This window comes from Chlorocebus sabaeus, chromosome 20, assembly GCF_047675955.1.
Source record: "Chlorocebus sabaeus isolate Y175 chromosome 20, mChlSab1.0.hap1, whole genome shotgun sequence".
In the NCBI taxonomy this organism is placed as follows: domain Eukaryota; kingdom Metazoa; phylum Chordata; class Mammalia; order Primates; family Cercopithecidae; genus Chlorocebus; species Chlorocebus sabaeus.
The window spans coordinates 2,594,350-2,616,517 of NC_132923.1; the positions used below are offsets into that span (position 1 = coordinate 2,594,350).

General features: G+C 42.8%; 1 protein-coding gene across 1 annotated transcript in view; it reads left to right on the plus strand.

The window, feature by feature from the left end:
• The window catches only part of SLAMF1 (signaling lymphocytic activation molecule family member 1), a 41,314-nt gene that overhangs the window by 3,979 nt on the left and 15,167 nt on the right, over window positions 1-22,168 (plus strand). Inside the window, exons 2-4 of the mRNA XM_007976481.3 lie at window positions 5,458-5,796; window positions 7,776-8,060; window positions 18,876-18,965. Of these exons, the coding sequence (XP_007974672.1) occupies window positions 5,458-5,796; window positions 7,776-8,060; window positions 18,876-18,965 (714 nt within the window). The remainder of the gene's footprint in view (window positions 1-5,457; window positions 5,797-7,775; window positions 8,061-18,875; window positions 18,966-22,168) is intronic.

Sequence of the window (22,168 nt, forward strand, 5' to 3'; positions counted from 1 at the left end):
GCTCTTATCACATCATCCTAGGGGGAAGCGGGGGCCAAAGCATTTACTATTTACTGTGAGTCATTTAATAAGAAATTTGAATCTAATCCAGAATATCTCATGTGCACATTTGGGATAAAGTTAATAAAAATGAATATTAAAAACTTAGCCCCAAATAAATAGGTCTGATGGGTTTGATTTTTATGGAACTTGAGAAGGAGTATTCCAGGAGGAGGCACAAATGCAGAGATAAACGGTTTCAAGTGTTCAGGGGAAATGGCAAGTTGTCTGTTGTACCTGAAACCTAGGGTTTATATTTAAGGCACTTCCATGTCCTCAGCTGGCAAGTGGGGAAAATGGTCCCCACCACTTTCCTCCATAACATACCTCTTAGGGATGTTATAAAGGCAAATCAGAGTACATTCCAATTTTGGTGGGAGGAGAACTTGGACTCTGTGTTGTCATTTGCTTATTCGTTCATTCATCCATTCCTTTTTATTAATTCACTTGGGCAACAAGGATTTACTGAGCTCCTACTATGTCCCAGGTGGGTGTTAGGGATACTGCAGTGAATAAAACAGACACAGTCTGTACTCTTGGAAGCTCATAAGAGTAAGGGATTACAGGCATTGAACCAGAGTTGAACACATGATGAGTGATATGAAGGAGTGCATTCATCGTCCGTTGGAAGCCTGTGGCTGGACAACCCAACCTAAGTCAGGAGTCAGGAAAGTTCCCTATGAAAGACATGTCAAAATGGAGACCAGAAAGATGGAAGTTGTTAGCTAGGCAAATAAAGAGTGGTTCTAGGCTCTAAGGCTAGGGAAGGTACATGCTAATAGTATAAGATAGAATGACCCAGAAGTGCCAAAGAATAAAAATAGGACTTTGACTGATGGGGATACAGTTTAAAAAGCAAACACAGACAAGTTGTCTTTTTTTTCTGAGCCTAAATTTACCAAAACAACTGTGGAGTCCATAAGTTCTGTTCCTTCTGTTCCTGAAAGAATGCTGTAGCAAGGTACTAAAAACACATATGAAAGTATCAGGGCTAGGCAAAAAAATATGATACAATAAAACAAAAAGGGTTATCATTAGGTAGAAGCCCATGTTGTGAGAGGGTTGGCTAAATCATACTATTAATAATTTTTGACCAAACTCCATAGGCCCATGTGAATCACTCATTTTTCGAAGTAGAATTGCCCGTGAAGGAAAGTGAGTTGGTGTTAACAGCTACAAATGTTTCCTCCCAGACTCTTTTAGCAAACAAGGGCTGGCTGAATCACAGACACACTGGAAAACACTCATCAGGCAGCAGGATGTTTCAGGAGCAGGGACGCCACTTGAGGGGTTTTATGAACCACTTTAAAGCCCCCACTTATTTTTCCACCTTATGCTTAGGTGAGGGTGATCTCAAGTACCCCCTCCAGACCCCGACACACACACACTCAGGTGTTGCGTCATCATTCTTTATGTGGGTTGTGGGGTATAAGGGTCTCTTCCTGATGAAGTTTTAGTTCCACTCCTCATGACTGAGTGTGCATAAGCCACTCAGTCTCTCTCATCTACCCCTTCCCCTTTCCTCTTCCTCTTTCTCCTTCTATTTTATTTCTTTGATTTTTTTCTTTGATTTCTTTTATTTTTTTTGGTTATTCACTACCTCTCTTATATCCTTCTTTCTCCTCCCCCAACCAGCTCCAAGTTCTGAAAGCAGTCATGGTGCAAAGGGTGTGCAGGGTTAGTGGGGAAGGGTGCATGGGAGCCATTTTGGGGAGTGGTGGCGATGGGTTATGGTCTGAAAATGGAATTTTTAAATTCTTTTTTTCTCCCCTATCAAAGTTGGTCTTTAAAAATCAACACTATGCTAGCAATTCTTAATCTTGTTTTGAATCTCAGATCCCTTTAAGAGATGGCATTTATGGATGAGTTCCCAGAAAAATATACATATGCTCATCTACACAACTTTTTATACAGAAGTTTGGAAGTTCATTCTTGCACATATGGCTGTAAATTTTTTCCCATTTCTTTATACTTAGAAGTTTAGGTTCAGGACTCAAGTTACTCTCTTAAGTACTGTGCCTACAATTCAGGTATGCGGCCACCAAAAGGGTTACATTATCTAGACAGTCAGGCATCCACAAGTGTGGTTGGAAGAAAATCCAACATGCTTCCCAGTTTATTGATGTAAAAACAACCACCACCACAATAACTATAATGTTCCTCATGTCATCAAGCAGCAGGGGAGAGCACTCTGTTTTAAGCTTAATATATTAGCAATATTTTAAAAAACAAGTGCCTAATTGCCTTTCTCAATTTTCCTCAACAATTATGAATTTCAATCACTCTAATCCAGATTTTAGCCCAGATAGACTACTTTTTCTTCTTCCCCAGTCATTGAATCTCCAGTCTACTACTAGCTGAGCCCTTTACTGAACGACATTGGGATTTCAGGGTATTTTGGTAACAAGAATATTTGGGCCAGTGTGTCCAATTTTCCAATATCTCATCTTAGCCACAAGTCAGTTGTGAAAGAGTCTCTTCTAGGTAGCTGCATTACTTAAGCTGATGGTTCTATTTTACTCTCTGACTTTCTTATCAGCTAGAACAATCTATGCTCTCTTTGAGTCATGGACTCCTTCTTTTATGAACACTAACTTATGGTTAAGTTCAGATATATATATATCTCTGAACTTATAAACTTATATGTATCTGAACCTAAATAAGAGGCTTTGGTCAGGTAATACGGTTTTCAGCATTCATAAATTGAACAGATATTTGTTAAATGCCTCCTATGTGCTAAGCACATAGTACCTCTTTGTAGGTCCTGGGGTCAAAATAATGAACAAAATGAAGTTCTTCGTCTTGAGGCTTTTGCATTCTAGTGGGAGAGACAAAAATAAAACAAAAAATATATATACAGTATAATATAAGGCAGTGATAAGTGCAGAAAGAAACAGAAAGTTATTTTAGATACATGGTCAGAGGAGGCCTCTCGGAGGAGATACTGTTTGGAGCAGATAGCTAAAATAAAGTGAAAGAATGAGCTATCCAGGTATGGAAGGGAAGAAATTCTCCAGCGAGAGGAACAGCAAAAGCAAAAGTTCTGAGACAGGAATGTTCTTGGTGGGTTTAAGAAGCAGCCAGGAGCCAGTGTGACTGTAGCACAGTGAGCAAAGAGGAGGGCAGGAAATGGAGTTGGAACAGTGCCAGGGACTGGGTATGCAGGGCCTTTGAAGCCATATCAATAGTGGACTATGGTTTTATTCTATCAGTGCTAGAAAGCCATAGAAATTTAAAAGCAGGAGAGAGACAAAATAGGACATGGTTTTTAAAAATTACTCTATCAGGGAGATCAGCTGGAAGAAGACGGCAGCACCAGGCCTGGGATGATGGTGGTGGAAATGCAGGAGGTGCGAAGGGTTCAGATACCAGACATATTTTGAAGTCAGAGCCAGGAGGATTTGCTGTTAAAATGAGTGTGGAGTACGGCTGGGCACAGTGGCTCATGCCTGTAATCCTAGCACTTTGGGAGACGGAGGCGGGCAGATCACTTGAGGTCAGGAGTTCAAAGTCAGCCTGGCCAACATGGTGAAACCCCATCTCTACTAAAAATACAAAAAATTAGCCGGGCGTGGTGGCAGGCGCCTGTAATCCCAGCTACGCAGGAGGCTGAGGCAAGAGACTTGCTTGAGCCTGGGAGGCAGAGGTTGCAGTGAGCCAAGACTGCAATATTGTACTCCAGCCTGGGCGACAGAGCAAGACTCGGACTCAAAGAAAAAAAAAATTGAGTTTGGAGTATGCAAGAACGAAAGGAGTCAAGGATGTTTCCAATGTTTTGACCTGAGAAATTGGCTGAATTATAATGTTTGCAGAAGGTGTTTTGGAACCAAGAGTTTGTTTGCTAAGTTTGAAATGCCCTTTAGACCTCCAAGTCCTATCTTGTGTAGGCAGCTGGGAGTGCAGTGAAGGGTTTGGTTGGGAGATATAACTCTGTAGCATCCCAGAAATATGGCAGACTGTGCAATTGGGTGAGAAACTGGATTGGTGTGGATGAGAATGAGAACTCTGAGAACTGGGATGCTCCAGTATTTAGAGGTCTGGAAGAACAGAAGGCTCCTGCCAAGAAGACTGAGCAGAGGCAGCTTATAGGATAGGTGAAAAACCGGGAGAGTATGGTGTTCCCTGATCCAGATGATGACAGCGTTTCAAGGAGGGATGGATGAACTATGTCAAGTACCCCTGAGAAAGCAAGTAAGATAAGAACTTTGACTTGGCTTCGTGGAGTAGACAGTGACCTTGACAAAGGTGGTTGCAGGGAGCAGTGGGAAAGAACACCTGTTTATAGTGGGTCCAAGGGAAAACGGGTCTGGAAATGGGAAAATAAACTGTAAACACACATTAAAGCACTTTACTGAAAAGGAAAACAGAGAAATGGAGCGGTAGCTGGGGATGGACCTGGGATCAGGGGAGATATTTTTAATATAAAGGAAACTACAAGTTTACATGTTGTGTATTGATGGAAATAACCTAGTAAAAAAAACCTGATAATGTGAGGGATGGAGGCAGTTGCCGAAACAAAGCCTTGAAGTAGGTGAGTGCTCCATGGGGGAAGAGGCTCCACTTGCGTGGGAATGTAGACCATCCATCCAAGTGGTAAGTTGAGTTAGTGGTGGTAATAAATGGAAGTTCTCTTTTCGTTTCTTCATTTTATTTTTCAGTGAAACAAAAAGCAAAGTCGTCACATGAGAGAGGAGGGGGAAAGGCAGGTTGTGGGTTTGAGGAGAGAGGAGGTGTGAAATAATCAGCAGTAGGATCCCTTATAGTGGTTTGAAAGGCTCTTTTCTTTTTTTTTTTTAATCTTGTTGGCTCAGCTTTTTTGAAAGAGAAAAATACAGTAATATCTCACTGTCGACATTATTAACTATCTCAGGGTGTTTTAGAGAGAGAGGATTCCACAGTTTGAACGCTGGGCTTACCCTTTCTTGACTCCACATTCCTCAGATTTTTCTGTTTTCCTCATGATCTGAAATGGTTCCTGGGCTCATGAGCTCAGATTCACTTTCATTTCCTCTCCGTCCTTCATCCTGTATATTCAATGGTGGAATAAAACCCTAGTAGAAGAATTAACAGACCTGAATTCTAGTCCTGACTCCCACTGACTAGTCAGGGAAGTCATTTAACTTCTCTGTGCTTTTTAGATGCCTGAACCTTAAATCTGAGTTGATAAAGACCCAGTGCTCTAGTTACTCTATACAACTCTATCCTAAGTAATTTTAAGATGTCTACTGACAGTTTTGAAATATTGAGAATATAGTGGGGATCCTCATGGCAGTCCTCATAGACCATGAAGGACTTGGCAGCTCCAGGGATAGCCCAAGAGGAAGGGGGAGAGCCTCCAGTCTGTCCTTCCTGTTCTGCTGACACGATGTTATCTAAAGGCCTTAATAATAAGGGACTCTCTTCTCCTCCCTCCCACAGGTGGGCGCATGATGAACTGCCCAAAGATTCTCCGGCAGTTGGGAAGCAAAGTGCTGCTGCCCCTGACACATGAAAGGATAAATAAGAGCATGAACAAAAGCATCCACATTGTCGTCACAATGGCAAAATCACTGGAGAACAGTGTCGAGAACAAAATAGTGTCTCTTGATCCATCCGAAGCAGGCCCTCCACGTTACCTAGGAGATCGCTACAAGTTTTATCTGGAGAATCTCACCCTGGGGATCCGGGAAAGCAGGAAGGAGGATGAGGGATGGTACCTTATGACCCTGGAGAAAAATGTTTCAGTTCAGCGCTTTTGCCTGCAGTTGAGGCTTTATGGTAATAATGGCGGCTTCCCCAGTCCACACTGAAGGGCCAAGGTGCTCCTTTGACCAAGAATTCAGGTCTCTCTTAAAAGCAAAGGCATTCAGAATTGGAAGTAACTATAATGATCTTCTAGTTCAGGGGTATTTAAACCTGCTGCATGGAAGACGTTTTAAAGGTTGAAATTGTTTTTTTTTTTCCCAAATTGCACATTGATGATAGCTGATTAAGCATTAGTTACTCTTACTCCCATTTCCCAAAGGAAAGGGGCCCAGCTACCTGTGGGCTGGAGGGCCTATAGCCCCAAGAATCTTGATTTGCAAGTAATATTTTATTTGAAAACAGAATTTTTTTCTGATTAAAAGAAATTGAATACCACAGATCAAACCCAGTCTCTCATACGTGAAGACAGTGAAATCTAACCAGAAGCGGTTAGCCCATGTACACACATTTGTGTAGGTGTCTCACTGCACTGGGGGTTCTGGATAAAGAAGGCTAAAATTCAGCCCACATACCACTTGTTAAGCCCTGCATTCTGGCACCAGATCACACCTACCTGGTGGAAGAAGTGCCTTTTGGCATTGAAACAAAGGCTTTGGTTATAAAGTCTCTTAGCTGCTGTCCTTAAACTAGGAACCAAGTCCACCTGAACCCAAGGCCAGTGCTTTTTTGAGCCTCTTTAACTACCAGTCCCTCTTGAGTGGACCCAGGGATTGCATCTCTTAGGCCCAGAGGCTCTTCTGAATTCCCAGGGATCTGATAGCCATGTGAGGCTTTCCTGCTTCTTCAGAATGACTTCCTTATCTCTGGGGATGGGACAGGAATTCCCAGCTAACCAACATTTCTTTGAAATTCTCAAATTTCTAGAGGGAAGGCAGCAATACTTTCACCAGTCCTCCCTTGCCCCAGCATTCCCTTTCCTTCAAACAGTGCCTGTGGAATTCCCATGGCCCTCGCCCAGGTACCTGAGAGTCACTTCCAGCAGTGACTCCAGGGCAAGACTGCCATGAGCATGGAGGCTGCACAGGATGCATTTTCCAAAGCGGTGTGGATTCCAGACATTCCATCCTTTGGTTCCTATGTTACCTGTTTTTGTCACATTTTGTGATCAAATTCTTACTTTGGAACATGTGGTCTCTCCAACCATGGCATTGTTCTCCAGCCAAAGGAAGAGTTTGGATTTTGAAGTCAGATAGACCTAGGTTCAGATCTTAACCTGGCCACTTAGAAGCTGTGAGATGTAAGACATTCCACCTCCCTGGGACTTGGCTTTCTCATCTATAAAATGGGAATAATTACAACTAGAGTTATAATTGTTGAGAAGACTAAAAAAGATGATGAATGTGAAACACCAGCACTGCTCTTGTCCTATAATAGTTGCTAAATAAGCAAGAGTTTACCTTTTATCTGGCTTATTTCATGGCCTTAGAGTGGGATAGATTGATGAGGCCTATGGTTATACTTGAGGACCTATCCCTATCTCAGACACACAAAAGCACTTACTACACACCCACCCACTCACCCATGCGCGTGTGTGCGCGCGCGTGCACACACACACACACCCTCCCACACACATCTGTATAGATGAAATCCCACCACTAAAAAGTCATTCTTTTAGGTCTAGGAAGTAACAACGTAAGCCAACTAAAAACCATGGTGGATTAGTTGACAGCAAACTCCATTGATAGGAGACAGGAGAATAGCAATGTTTCATCATTATTCTGTCAAGAACAGCAGGAAGGGCGAGTGAAGCCCTAACAATATTGGTAGAAGGGGCCTAAAAAGCAGATTCTTATTTTATCCCAAGGTGGTCTTAGAAAGGATGTAGTGGTGCATGATGGACAGTGTGAAGCAGTAGATTCCCCACTAGAAATAAATCACACTGAGGGGGAGGGAAAATGCCATTAGGCTGTACTTTGTTCTAACAAAAAGGTCAAGTGAGAATTCCCAGGGGTTCATTTCAGTGATGGCTCCCTTCCTCCCACTCCTGACAGAGCAGGTCTCCACTCCAGAAATTAAAGTGTTAAACAAGACCCAGGAGAACGGGACCTGCACCTTGATACTGGGCTGCACAGTGGAGAAGGGGGACCATGTGACTTACAGCTGGAGTGAAAAGGCAGGCACCCACCCACTGCACTCAGCCAACAGCTCCAACCTCCTGTCCCTCACCCTCGGCCCCCAGCATGCTGACAATATCTATATCTGCACTGTGAGCAACGCCATCAGCAACAATTCCCAGACCTTCAGCCCATGGCCCAGATGCAGGACAGATCACTCAGGTGAGTACACTGGTGGCAGCCTGTGTGCCACCTTAATGAGCATGGGCTCAGTCTTCACCTGACCCAATTGCTCCCCAGTCATGGCATTCACCTTAGTAACAATACTTTACATTTTCTTTATAGTTTGCAAAAGTTTACCATGTGCATTTAGTGAGCTCACTCTCATATTGACTAGGGTGGCATTATTATGCTCATTTCACAGTTGATGAAACCAACAGGAGGTGATAGAGCCAGAGCCAGAGCCTAGGTCTCCAAGGCGTAGCCTTCTCTGCCTCTTGCTTTGGCTCCAACCTGCAAGGTTGACTGGGTGAGGGAGTGCCAGGTGGGCGGGCCTGGCTCCCAAGTTTCTGTTCCACTAATGCTGGGGCAGTTCTACACCATCAATTAGTATTTATTGATCACCTACCTGGTTAGAAATTGTGAATAAATATGATATGTGATCTCTCCTCTCTAACAAGTCATTGTAAAGATAAGATGTAAAACATGTGCTTAATAATGAAACACAGGATATAGTGAAGGGCCTCGTTTTATGGAATGGACTGTGAATCCCATAGCAGGACCAGGGGAGTCAGAAAGAGAGACTGAGACCTGAACTGTGAAGTTTGAAGAATAATGATATGTTGCATAGCGCTTCATCATTAGCAAAACACTCTCAACTGTATAATCTCTTTTGATCCTCACAATAACCTTGCCAGATAGGTGTTATTCTACTTTCATTTTACAGATAAGGAAAGTGACATTCATAGCATTTAAGTACCCTCCTCAAGTTTCTTTGGCTTGTAAATAGTGCAGTTAACCCCTAAACCTACATCTTCTGACTGTTCTTCCTCTAGAAAGAAAAGCATCATTATTCTGTCAGCAAAAGGAAGACAGAACTTATTAAGTAAGCCCATTTAACCACCTGGATACAGAATAGAACACAGGCCCTTTTTACTAACAGATCTTGTGTCCCTGCCTCAGGCAGGTTCAGGGACAGTAGGACCAGGGTGCTTGCTCTGCAAGGCATTTCTTAAACCCTGACATTCTCCTCTCTGCATCCACTGGGGGGTACACAGGAATCGTTCCAATGGGTCTTCTGTCTACAGTAGCCATGGCGTCCATGTGGAGGGCTTTCCCGGGTGGTCGTGGTTGAGGGACAGGGGAATTCAGCCAAGTAATGCCCTTCCACATAGCACTGCCTGTCACAGAGACTCCCCCGGAGTATTCCCAGATGGACTGCTGGGAAAATCCCACCTGGCCTCCAGTGTGCCCCTAGGAGTTCTTGAATGAGTCTAACCCCCTGCATGTTTCCTCCCCAGACATTTCATAGCCAGAGTCCCCTGTCTGCTCACTTACTGGCTATGTCTGGCTGCTTGCCCACCTTGCATACAAACCACATTCAGAGGCTACCCCCCAGTTCAGAGCGCTCAGCCTACCCATAGTCATTTAGAAGGTGCTGGCAGGACAAGCAAGCAGTGCAGCATAGTGGGTGACTTACAGAATGTGAGCCTGGAAGTCCTAGGGCCAATGCTGCCCTTTCTACTTACAAGATCAAGTCCCTCTGCCCTTCTGAGATTTAGATTCTTCATCTCTAAATAACAACAACTGGTGGGTCATTGCGGTTTACTATGTGCCAGTTATGTGGCATTTCAGTTAATCCTCACAGCAACAAAATAATATAGATAGTATTAGTATCCCCACTTCACAGATGAGGAAACAAAGCAATCACATGGTTAAGTAAGGTCACACACAGAGCAAGTGATGGAGCCAGACTTTCCGATTCTGGAAGCCTCATAGGCATTAGTGAAAGAGGTAGTGCACTTAAAATGCCTTATAAACCATAATGAAAATGTAATTTTTATTTTAAAAACTACATAAATATAAAGTATTTTTTAATGTTAAATGAGGAAGCAGCAACCCTTACCTCAGCACAGCCATCTCTGGGTATAGCTGCCCTATTAGAGTACAAAGACAGGGCACTGAGTATTTTACCCTGTCCTATCCCAAAAAAGGGGCAGAACTTTCTTCATGCTCCTCAATGTAGTTTAAAAAGAATTTATTAGTGCATACCAAAGTATTGGTGGACCATAAAGCTTACACTAAGGGCACTCAGCTCAGGACATTCTAAGAAAACATGTGAAGATGGACTTACCCATCTAAGCCACTCTGAGGACCAAGAATGCGCCAGCAGGAACCAGATTTACTGAGTAGGAAGCAAGTTCTTGTCAGGAGTGGAGGGACAGGAAGCAGTAGAAACCTGGCACCATAGGAAGGGCCCTGTCAGGATCTTGGCTTGGTTTGTAAGAGAACTATCTAGCCGTTTCCCTCTCTTGGGTCTCTGTTTCATCCTCAGTAAAATGAAAAGGGCGAACAAGTGAAGTCCCTCCCAGAGTCAACAGTCCTTGATTCAGTGTGTGTGTGTCAATAAGAACGGCAAATAGAGGCTTGCCACTGTGTATGAGTTTGCTAAGGCTGCTGTAACAGAGGACCACACACTGAGTGGCTTAAACAATCAAAATGTGTTGGCTCTCAGTTCTGGAGGCTAGAAGTCTAAAGTCAAGGTGTCAACAGGATTGTTTTTCTCTGAGGGCTGTGAGAGAAAGATCTCTCCCAGGCTCCTCTCCCTGGCTTGTAAATGACCGTCTTCCCTTGTCTCTTCATATCATCTTCCCTCTACGTGTATTTCTGTGTCCAAATTTTCTCTTCTTAAAAGGACACCAGTCATATTGGATTAGGGCCCACCCCTCTCAGTTTGCTAGGGCTGCCATAATAAAGTACAACAGATTGGGTGGTTTAAATAACAGAAATTTATTTTTCTCCCAGTTCTGGAGGCTGGAAGTTTGAGGTCAAGGTGTTGGCAGGTTTGGGGTCTTCTGAGGCCTCTCACCTAGGCTTGCATATGGCTACCTTCTCACTGTGTCCTCACCTGGTCTTTCCTTTGTGTGCTCACAACCCGGTCTCTCTCTCTTTTTCCTGGTGTCTCGTTGTGTGTCCAGATTTCCTCTTCTTATAAGGACACCAGTCAGGTTAGATTAGGGACCACCCTAATGACCTCATTTTAACTTAATAACCTTTAAAGACCCTGCCTCTGAGGTCTTTGGGGTTAGAGCTTCAACATAGAAATGTGGGGAGGGGAGATGCAATTCAACCCATAACATCACCCTAATGACCTCAGTCCTACTCAATTAACTCTGTGAAGACCCTATGTCCAAATAAGGCCATAGTTTAAGGAAATCAACATATGAATTTGGGGAAACACAATTCAACATGTAATACAAGTAGAGATGCCTCTTCCCCGCCCTGCCAGCCTGCAGGGATAGGTGACCAGACCTTCCCTGCCTCAGAACCAGATCACACAGCTGGTTTGTGGCCTGCCCTTCGCAGTATACCAGGTTGCCTAAATACTGAAAACAGAATTTTATTAGTACGTTGATTTGTGTTTGCAAATGAATGATGCATACTACCAGTTCTTAAAACACTGCACTTAGTTTGACAAAACATTTACTGAAGCTCTACTATATTCCAGCGTTGTGCTAGGGGCCGAGTACACAAAGATAAAAAAGACATGATCCTTTATTAACACTGTCTCGGGGGATTAGAGAGAGCATCCCAGAGGATGTAACATAAACTAGGTTTTAAAAATAAGTAGAAATTACCCAAGCTGATGAAAGACATTCCAGGCAGAGGCAGGAGCAGATACAGCTGGGTCTTGATCTGTGTTATCTTGTAGGTGATAGGAACTAATAAAGAGTTTTAGATAGAGGAGTGACACCATCAGTCTTGCTTTTCAAAGAGAAACTCCAGTAGTATTGAGAACAGACGGGGGCAGGGAAGAAGGGGAAGAAAGAGAAACTAGTTCCTGGGGGCCGTTATTGCAGTCATCCATCAAAATGATGAGACCCGAGCCAAAGCAGCAACTGTCAGTTAACAAAGACTTTTTTCCTAGGGCATACAAAGGGAAACCCCAGTCTTGGGATGAAAGGGTGGGGTCTGAGGGTTTATTAGAGGTTGCTTCACCATCTGTCATCAGGACAGTGATATTAAGACATTTTTCATTTTCATTAATGAAAATCTCACAGCGGTTAATGATGTGATGAGACGGAATGCAATGTGATGTGAGCACAGTCTCTTGACAGGGCTCACTTAAGTGAAACCACGCAAAAAGTTGTATGTTCCATGAAATCTTTTTCTTTAAGTGACATTTGTTCAGGCCATGCATTCATCCTTGTTCCAATTGCCATTCCAGTGTTTTAATGTCTATCATGATGAAGCATCTTTATTGCAACGTCCAAATCCTAGGGTGCTATGAAGTACTCTGGCTAGGTCATGTGAAGCCAGTGGATGTGGGTCAGCTCTGGACAGTGTGTGACTTGCTGCCGTCCTCGATGACTGTATTCTGAAATAGATATGGCTGTGCTAGAATGAAGGAATCTAAAAAGGAATGCCTCTGGAAGCTCATCTTGAAGAGAGGATCTTTTTCAGTAGATCAGCAAAACGCTGGCTCAGCACGTCTGAGTTAGCTCGGTAAAAGAAAAGGCTGACGCCTGCCAGTGAGCTCAGGAGGCTTCCCCTTTCTAACAAGGTCATTTCTTCAAATAGGGAGTTCCCATTGTTTCCGAGTCACTTAGATGTTCCAAGCACAAAGACAGGTCTCTCTCTAGGGTCTTCCCAATTTAGCGAGCGTAGCAACAATGGTGGAAAGAAAAAACCGGAAAACTTCACACAGCCCAGAGCCTGGTAATGGGGCCACACCCGCTACAAGGGAAGCTGAGACACATAGCTCCTAGCTGAGCAGCTACACGCCCAGAAAAGACTCATATTACCACGAAAACATGAGCAAAATCGCACTGGAGCTAGTAGCCTCTGCAATACTGGTTATGAGGGATTTTTCTGGAAGCTGTGAACTCTGTAAAATGTTCACTTGGATGGCCCCAGAACTTAAATTAGTATATGGTTCACGAGCGTCCTTCCCCACCCCCAGTTCTGAATGGAAACTGCCACGAACAAAAATGTATCTCTTGAAGATGGCAGCCTTTGCTGACAGAACCACATGAAAGGCAGGAAGGAGATCCGGCATGCTCCCACCGTTAGGCTAACATCGCAGTATCTCTTGGGTGAACTACATTTGTTTCTCAGATTCTTTTTAGTTTTCTTCTTCGTCTTCCCTAAAAAAACACAAAAAATAAGATTTGGGGACTTGAGAAGAGAGAGAGAGAGAGACACGCTTTTGTGTTTCTGTGACAACAGACTTAAAGAGACAAGAAAAAAAAAGCCCTCTGGCTTTTTCCTTGGAGGTGTGACTGTCTGCCAAGTTATCACGTTTAAACCACAGCCAATAGGTGGGGAGGACCCAGGGTGGAGACTCCAGCAACGTACTCTTCCGAAATGGCATGTGAGTTCTTGACCAGCCTGCTCAGTTGCCTCTAAGAGCCTTGGGAGTAGGGGGAGTTCCAAACCTCCAGTTCAGAAATGTTCAGGTAGCATTTTTTTGTGAATGAAGGAGACAGGAGCTTGTGGACCCCAGGACAACTTTGATTTCTCAGCATCACCATCCAGAGAGGCCTCCCCACATGACTGAGCAAAGAGAAAAAGAGCTGGAGCTTCTGCCACAGGAAATGGTGGTTTGAAAATGGGAGCACAGGTGAAGCGCCGATGGCACAGACACACACTTGCCTCCTGGCTCCATCTTGTCACTGTAAAGTATAAGCCAAGTGGGTCACTGCTCCTTCCCTTTGATTCCTGCCTTGGGCCATTCAGCAGGTGACCCTGCATTCCTTCTGGTAATTTTTAAACAGAAAGGCACATGACAGTCTTTTTCCAGATCCATTTTTGTGGACTCTAATTTAATTTAACTTAGTTCATCGAGTGCATATTGAGTTCCTTCCTGCCCTATATTGTTTCAGGTGGAATGGAGGATACAAATAAAGAATAAGGTACAGGGCCTACCTTCATGGAATTTGCAATCAAAGTGGGACTTCTACATCTTACTAGGTAAAAAAATATATTTAAAGAAACACATTATAATCAAGGAACTGCTACTAGAATTCCTCTTCAAAAAGGAATCATACTTGTTTAGGATAGTACCTTAATAAATGCTAGAAGGCAGGTGGAGACCCCCGAGGAATCTGGTTGTGGGTTGGATGGCTCTGTATGAGAATGGAGGAAGATGATGCTTGTGCAGAAATGGGAAGAGAAAGAGAGGGTCTGAGCCTGCTGGGTGGTAAAAGCTGCCTGGTTCACAATGGAATTTGCTTCCTGGGAGCCTTCAATCTTCAGTAGAGAACTTAAGCCCACAAAATTACTGGTGTAGGTTTTTTTAAAAAATTTTTTTGGTTTGTTTGTGGAAACTGATCGTATTAGTCTGTTCTCATCCTGCCAATAAAGACATACTTGAGACTGGAGGATTTATAAATGAAAGAGGTTTAATTGGCTTACAGTTCCACATGACTGGGGAGTCCTCACAATCATAGCTGAAGGTGAATGAGGAGCAAAATCACGTCTTACATGGCAGCAGGCAAGATAACTTGTGCAGGGGAGCTCCATTTATAAAACCATCAGATCGTGTGAGACTTATTCACTACCATGAGAACAACACAGGAGAACCACCCCATGTTTCAATTATCTCCACCTGGCCCCACCCTTGACACATGGGGATTATTACAATTCAAGTTGAGATTTGGGTGGGGGCATGGCCAAACCATATCACTGACGAAAGGACTAGACTTTGCACCCAAGGAAGCACAGAGTAGAGCTAGCAGAGTTATATGAGCAAAGACTTAGAGAACCACAAGGAAATTACTTCCAGAAATTACAGAAATCACCTGCAGCTTGACCTGAACAAACTGTAATGGTAGCACTTTTTTCATATTTATCCAAATTCCTAAGAGCATGGAGTCTCTGACATTTGATTTCCATGTAAATATAATTAGAAAATAGCAACAAATGGATGAGCATCAAGTGTAAAAATACTTGGGCCTACTATACAGATAGGGAAACTAAGTCATAAGTAAAGAACAGATGGGACTGAATTATCTCTGGACACCAGTGAAGAGACTCCTTTGGACTTGAGATCAAACTCATTTTCTTGTCTTTCCAATCAATCAACAAGAATTTACTGAGACTCTATTATGTACTGAGTACTAAGAGAGCTGTTAAAGTAGTGTAAGAGATGTTTTCTGGCCTCCTAGAACCTAGCAACTATTTGGAGAATTGAGGCTAGCAGAAGTAATTGACACTTACTGACCACATGATGGATTCCAGACATTGCTCTGAGCATTTTCCATACATTACTGCATGGGTTTCTCAGAACAACACTGTGAACTTATTGTTATGCTCATTTTACAGATGAGGAAGTTGAAGCCACAGAGGGTATGAGTAGCTTATCTGTAGTCACAGAGCTATCAAGTGGTAGACCCACAATATGAACCTATGCATCTGGCTCCAAATAACATCACTGAAAATGGTCTCCATGGTAAAGATGATGTTGCCAAAACTCAGGTTCTAGGATACATGACATAAACCACTGGTGCTGCAGCAGTCCAAGGGAGAGGGAAGAACAAGATCTGGGATGGTCAGGAAAGGTGACAGAAAGAAAGGAAGATTGGCCTGGGCATCAAGGCTGGGCAAGCATGGTGGACTGCTTAGGGTGCAGCAGGAAGGAGAGTATGGGGTGTAGCCTAGGGCCAGGAATGAGCATGCACTGGATGGAGGATGATAAAGGATGGGTTGGCTCCTCAGAGGGCTTTTGACTCAAAAGGTTTGAGTCAAAAGAGCTTTGACATCACATCACTACTGCCTTCTTCATGGGGACCCCATCTCCAGAGGCTAAAGCACAAACCACAAAATCTGTAGTTCCCATCTTATTCAGCTCTGCTACTGACTTTTTCTATGATTCTAGATACTCCTGTCTGAGTCTCAGTGTCCTCAAAATAAAATTAGTGCATTGGGTGAAATAAGCACTATATTATAGTTCCCTTAAGGTTAAAAAAGTCTACTGTTTTTATTTGTATCCAAAGATTAGAAAAAAAATAGAATTTATAAAATATTTTTCAGGACCATGGCCAACTTGTCTCTCAAATCTAGGTGGACTGGCAGATGCTTGTCATAGGACAAAGGTAGCAGATTGCTTTCATCCTCTTAAGACCCTAGAAAAGATAGAGAGGGCTAGCGTTCTCATACTGAAGCCTTGGTGCTGCGCCCAGTCATCATTAGTTCCTGTGAGTTGGTGGGCAGCAGAGCAACCAACATCAGGAGCGAGGGACAGGAGGCTGACTCGCCAGGCATTACTGATGCAGTTTTGTCATATTATTTTCCAGTTCCGAGGTACTACTTTGTCTGTTGGTTTTATTTTTTTAATCTCAAGTGAAATTAGAGAGAAATATTATCTTTTAAAATGATATAAATGGTGGGGGTGTTTCTTCTCAAATCAACTGTTGTATTGGAAGTTCCCAACATATCTATGATAGAAGAAGAAAGAGGAACTAGTCAAAATAGTAAGTGCTACTATAATGGTTTGCTGAATCAGTTCCATAGGCTGATGAAACACAAAGTTCAGGCTATTGGCTTTCCTTCTTATCCTAGTATTAGAGTGATTTCTCCAGTGGTTCCTGGTGTCAATATCATAAACCTTGAATGGATCAATCTCTCTCAAACACACACACACACACACACACACACACACACACAGACACACTCCTGTGCAGAGGGTTCTCAGTGACCATAAGTCACTCAGAGTGGAGCTGCTCCTTCCTCCAGCATCAACAATGATTCCAAATGTCATGCTTTATACAAATTCAGAACTCTCTGCCTGTCCCTTAACTTTTTTTTTAATCAGAGCATATGACTGTTGAAGTTGGTATCTGGCAAAATTAAAACACTTAATTTAGGGGACAGAACCTATAACCAAGGTGTTTGCAAAGTCAGTTCAGTAAGATTCCTTGGGCTAACTTGATGTATGAAAGGCCCAAGGAGAAAAATAATCTTTTCAAACCCAGAAGGCAACTTCTGGTCAGCTATCAGGCTGGAGACCCCTTTGGATCTTGTGGGATGCATTTTATGAATTCATTGAGACTGTCTGTATCTTTGGTCGACTCTGTAAACATCTGATTGTGTTTGACACTTACTGACCACATGATGGATTCCAGACATTGCTCTGGGCACTTTCCATACATTACTGCATGAGTTTCTCAGAACAACACTGTGAACTTATTGTTATGCTCATTTTACAGATGAGGAAGTTGAAGCCACAGAGGGTATGAGTAGTTTATCTGTAGTCACAGAGCTATCAAGTGGTAGACCCACAATATGAACCTATCCATCTGGCTCCAAATAACATCACTGAAAATGGTCTCCATGGTAAAGATGATGTTGCCAAAACTCAGGTTCTAGGATACATGACATAAACCACTGGTGCTGCAGCAGTCCAAGGGAGAGGGAAGAACAAGATCTGGGATGGTCAGGAAAGGTGACAGAAAGAAAGGAAGATTGGCCTGGGCATCAAGGCTGGGCAAGCATGGTGGACTGCTTAGGGTGCAGCAGGAAGGAGAGTATGGGGTGTAGCCTGGGGCCACCATGAATCAGTTCCATAGACTGATGAAACACAAAGTTCAGGCTATTGGCCACCATGATTCTGTTCCTTTGGAACTCAATGATTTTTCTTTCAATTTCTGCCCCACAAATTCATCACAGGTTCATCAACAAGCAGGCTTATTCCACAATCATCCTCATAAGTTTAACACATTAATGTTAGCATCTGGTGTTACTCTATTTAGAACCTTAGTGCGAATATTCTACTTGGAACTCTAGTGCTTCAGCTTGGTCCCCACTGTTTCATTACCCTGGTGTAACTTTCCCCAAGCCCATAAGTCTCTCTGACTCTCCAAGAATTCTGTCTTTAGTATTCAGCCACATTTCTACTCCTAAATCAAGCTCTAGTTCTTGAGGTTCTCCAGGCTGTTTTCCTTCTCCATAAAATGGGAGTAATGAGTGTACCTACCTTGTAAGATTATTGTGAGGATTAAATATGTCAGTATACGTGATGCACTAAAAATATGTGGCCCGTTGCAAATGTTCAATAATTGTTCATTATTTTCTTATTGAGCTACATGTCTTGTTTACTGGGGGCAACAGTTCTCATTCACTGTTTTTCAAAGTGTTGCTCCTAGTTCAAAAGAATTTGATAAAGTGGGTAAAGGAGAGAAAGCAATACAAGTTTTCTTTCTGATTTTGAGCCTTGATGATTAGTTCTCAGGCTAATTTTAAACATGAAGATGATTTAGAGGAAAGACTAAATACTTTCCATTCAGTTCAGGTCTGCTGGGTTCAACACAGTTATTTTCATGAAAGGACAGCAATAGCACTATTATGTTTATTTTTAAAATAGATAAGTAAATCTTTCTTCCTCCCAGTGTCTCATGAGAATAGTGTGAATTCACAGGGACGGCACATGGAACCATTATGTTCTCTTTACCCAAAATGGATACAGGACACATTAGCAATCTTAAGATGGAGAAACTGGGCAGAGAGATTGACTTAGGAGAGATGAAGATAATTTAATTTTAGATATGTGGTAGTTGAGTTAAAAATAAAGCATTTGGATAGAAAAATCTTTATGAAATTAAGAATGTGAAAGTATAGTGAAAGAAATTAGAATAAGAAAACAGACACAAAAATTTTCAGTGGTCTAAAGCTGATCTCTAAAACCATGAAAACAAACATCTCCCTTGGGAGAGAATGCAGAAATAGAACATGAGGCTCTGTTATCCCACTTTCATGTAGGATGTTTTTAAGCTCAGAATACTTTTGAGATTGCTCTTTGACTTCTTTTTTTTTTTCCAGAAACAAAGCCATGGGCAATGTATGCTGGGCTGTTAGGGGGTGCCATCATGATTCTCATCATGGTGGTAATACTACAGTTGAGAAAAAGAGGTAGGTGTCTGGCAATAAAGAGATTCTTATCACACTCTCTGTGGTAAGCAGGGGACCTCTCCCCATAGGCTCGGACTTGCTCTCACCACTTTGGTTTTCTGCATGGGGCCACCTTTGCAAAAATAGTAGATAAACCTATCCTGGGACCTTGCTTATTTCAGTCTAATTCAACATGTCTTGATCCCCTCTACTAGGCTATGGAGAGAAATAGAAGAGCCACAGGTTTCTAATGTCAGAGACATTATTCTTATAATTTCAGTTTAGTGTGACTAGCACTGCTGTCAAGGTAAATACAGGATGCTGGCCGGGCGCGGTGGCTCAAGCCTGTAATCCCAGCACTTTGGGAGGCCGAGATGGGTGGATCACGAGGTCAGGAGATCGAGACCATCCTGGCTAACACGGTGAAACCCCATCTCTACTAAAAATACAAAAAAATTAGCCGGGCGTGGTGGCAGGCGCCTGTAGTCCCAGCTACTCGGGAGGCTGAGGCAGGAGAATGGCGTGAACCCAGGAGGCGGAGCTTGCAGTGAGCCGAGATAGTGCCACTGCACTCCAGCCTGGGAGACAGAGCAAGACTCCGCCTCAAAAAAAAAAAAAAAAAAAAAAAAAAGAAATACAGGATGCTGAAGAAATGTACAAGAGGTTTAAGAGTATTCACTGGGAACAGAATTCAGAAAATTCTTGGATCTCATCCAAAAAGTCACCAAGGTTAGAATGAAACCAATAAGGCACAATTATTCCCCTGAAGTTTAAGTGTCTAGAGGTACCATCCCCTGTCCCCTCTTCCAAATGTCCCTATGATTCAATATCTTGGGGCACTGTGCTCCCCTCAGCCACCTTGACTACTACCAACTAATACTGGAGTCAAAATGTCCTGACCCAAGACCAGGACAGATGCCCTGGCTGCCTTCCGATGGTAAAATAGAACTTGGTCCTCAGAACACTGAGCTGATGACTGATTTCATTCTCAAGTAGATCAATGTCATCTACATGCAACCTTCTTAGAAAAGCCCTTATCTCAGCACTCTGATGTTGGTTTTGCTTATACAAAAAATCTAGATCATAGCACAGCGACCTACTTGTGTCTCATTTCCTCCATCTAAGAGTTAGCCAGGCAAGAGGGATGCGTGATTCAGATAGAAATTAGGTTGACAGCCTATCGGGCTGGGGGTAGGGCAATTACATTTAGCTCGTACTATAAGGAAATAGTGAGATTTTTGGATGTTCAGGATGAGAAAACTGAACTGAACTTATCCACATTACCTACCTAGCAAAATTGCTGGGATCCTACGCCATACTCTTTCCTCAACTACACTTGGCTTATCACATGGTTATGCTCTAAGGGAATAGTTCTCCCCATCCCACAACTCCCCACTACCTTTCCCAACACACATACCCATCCTCACCTCATCCCCATTCACCATTTGTCCCTCGTAAGTTAGCAACACACAAAACTCTGCCTCCAACTTGTGGTAAAATTTATATTTAGTTGCTGTACCTTTCACAAAACCTTGCTAAAGAAATTTTATTGGCAGCTTCTAATGATATAATCATCAGAATGCAGCCTGATGCTGAAGGCTTTTCAATGGACTCTTTGGCAATTTCATGTCCAGGAGAATACATTGATTAAGAATGTGGGTATAGGCATTAAATAAACTTACATTCAGATGTAGATTTTGCTACTGACAAGCTGTGTGATCAAATGACTTAACTTCTCATCTGCAAAATGGGGGTAATATTAAGTATTTCATGGTATTGTGGTGAAGATTGGTATCAATACATGGAAAACACTGAACACAGTGGTTCCCATTGATGGGTGATAGATAGATAGATAGATAGATAGATAGATAGATAGATAGACAAATCTCTTAGTGTAGATGAGTTAAAATGGCAATGTTTAAGTGCTATGGCCAGGAGAGGCTGCACTAGAAGCATCTGGAAACAATACCTAGAACAGATTTAAAATATTTTAAATCATGGTAACATAAGACTTTATGCTTCAGGTAAGAACTGAAAAGGATATTAGATACTCTACACCCTCATGTTACAGTTATGGTAAAAGAAAAGACCCACTGAGATGATGTGATTTGTCCAATGCCACGCAGCTTATGATGGCTACAATATAAATGTTCTAATTTTAAGGCCAAGACTTATTCATTAGAGCCTAAGACCTTGGTGACTTGTAGTTGAGTTGAGCTTACTCCTAAAAACCTGTTCTTGCACTGGGGAAAATATCTGAGACTAAATTATCTTGGTCCAATGATCCTTTTAAGCAGCAACAATCAACCTCACCTCTTCCATCTGTCTGACCATTTAGGACTGTCCTCCCAGTTCTACATTTGAGTCTGAGCTGACCTGCAATACTGAAAGTCTTTGAGGACTGTAGTCTGTTCTCTACTCTATTTGTAGCCACTACAGCACCTAGGAGAGTGCTGGGCAGGCATGTCTTACTTTGCAAACACTTGAAAGGACTAACTTGCACCTCCTCTGCTACCTCCAACTGCTTCTTGAGTCCTCCCTTCCATTTTACACACACACACACTCCTCAGTCAGAATCAACTCTGACCAAAAAGTGAAGTTGAAACCACTAGGCACACCATACTCATACCCATGCAAAAAAAAATCCCATGTTGACTTTCCTTGAATTCCTGGAACTTCATCAGTGGCTGCCCCACATTTCCTCCCCAAGACTCCCCACACCCTCACGCAGCACATTCCACCATGCTCACCACATACACACTGGGCCTTTCCCTTCCAAAGAAAAATGTGCTTCTCCTAAAAATGCTATTTCCTCAGAGACGTGCCTTTTTTTTTTTTTTTTTTTTTTTTTTTTTTTTTTTTTTTTTTTGAGACAGATTCTTGCTCTGTCACTCAGGCTGGAGTGCAATGGCATGATCTCGGCTCACTGCAGTCTCCGTCTCCTGGGCTCAAGCAGTTCTTCTGTGTCAGCCTCCTGAGTAGCTGGAATTATAGGTGCGTGCCACACGCCTGGCTAATTTTTGTATTTTTAGTAGAGACAGGGTTTCCCCGTGTTGGCCAGGCTGGTCTTGAACTCCTGACCTCATGATCTGCCCACCTCAGCCTCCCATAGTGCTGGGATTACAGGCATGAGCCACTGTGCCCAGCCTAGTTTTTTAAGAGAATAAATTAACTGGTGTTAAAATAAGTCTATCCTAAAGGCTGTGATTTCCTCTGGGTCTAGC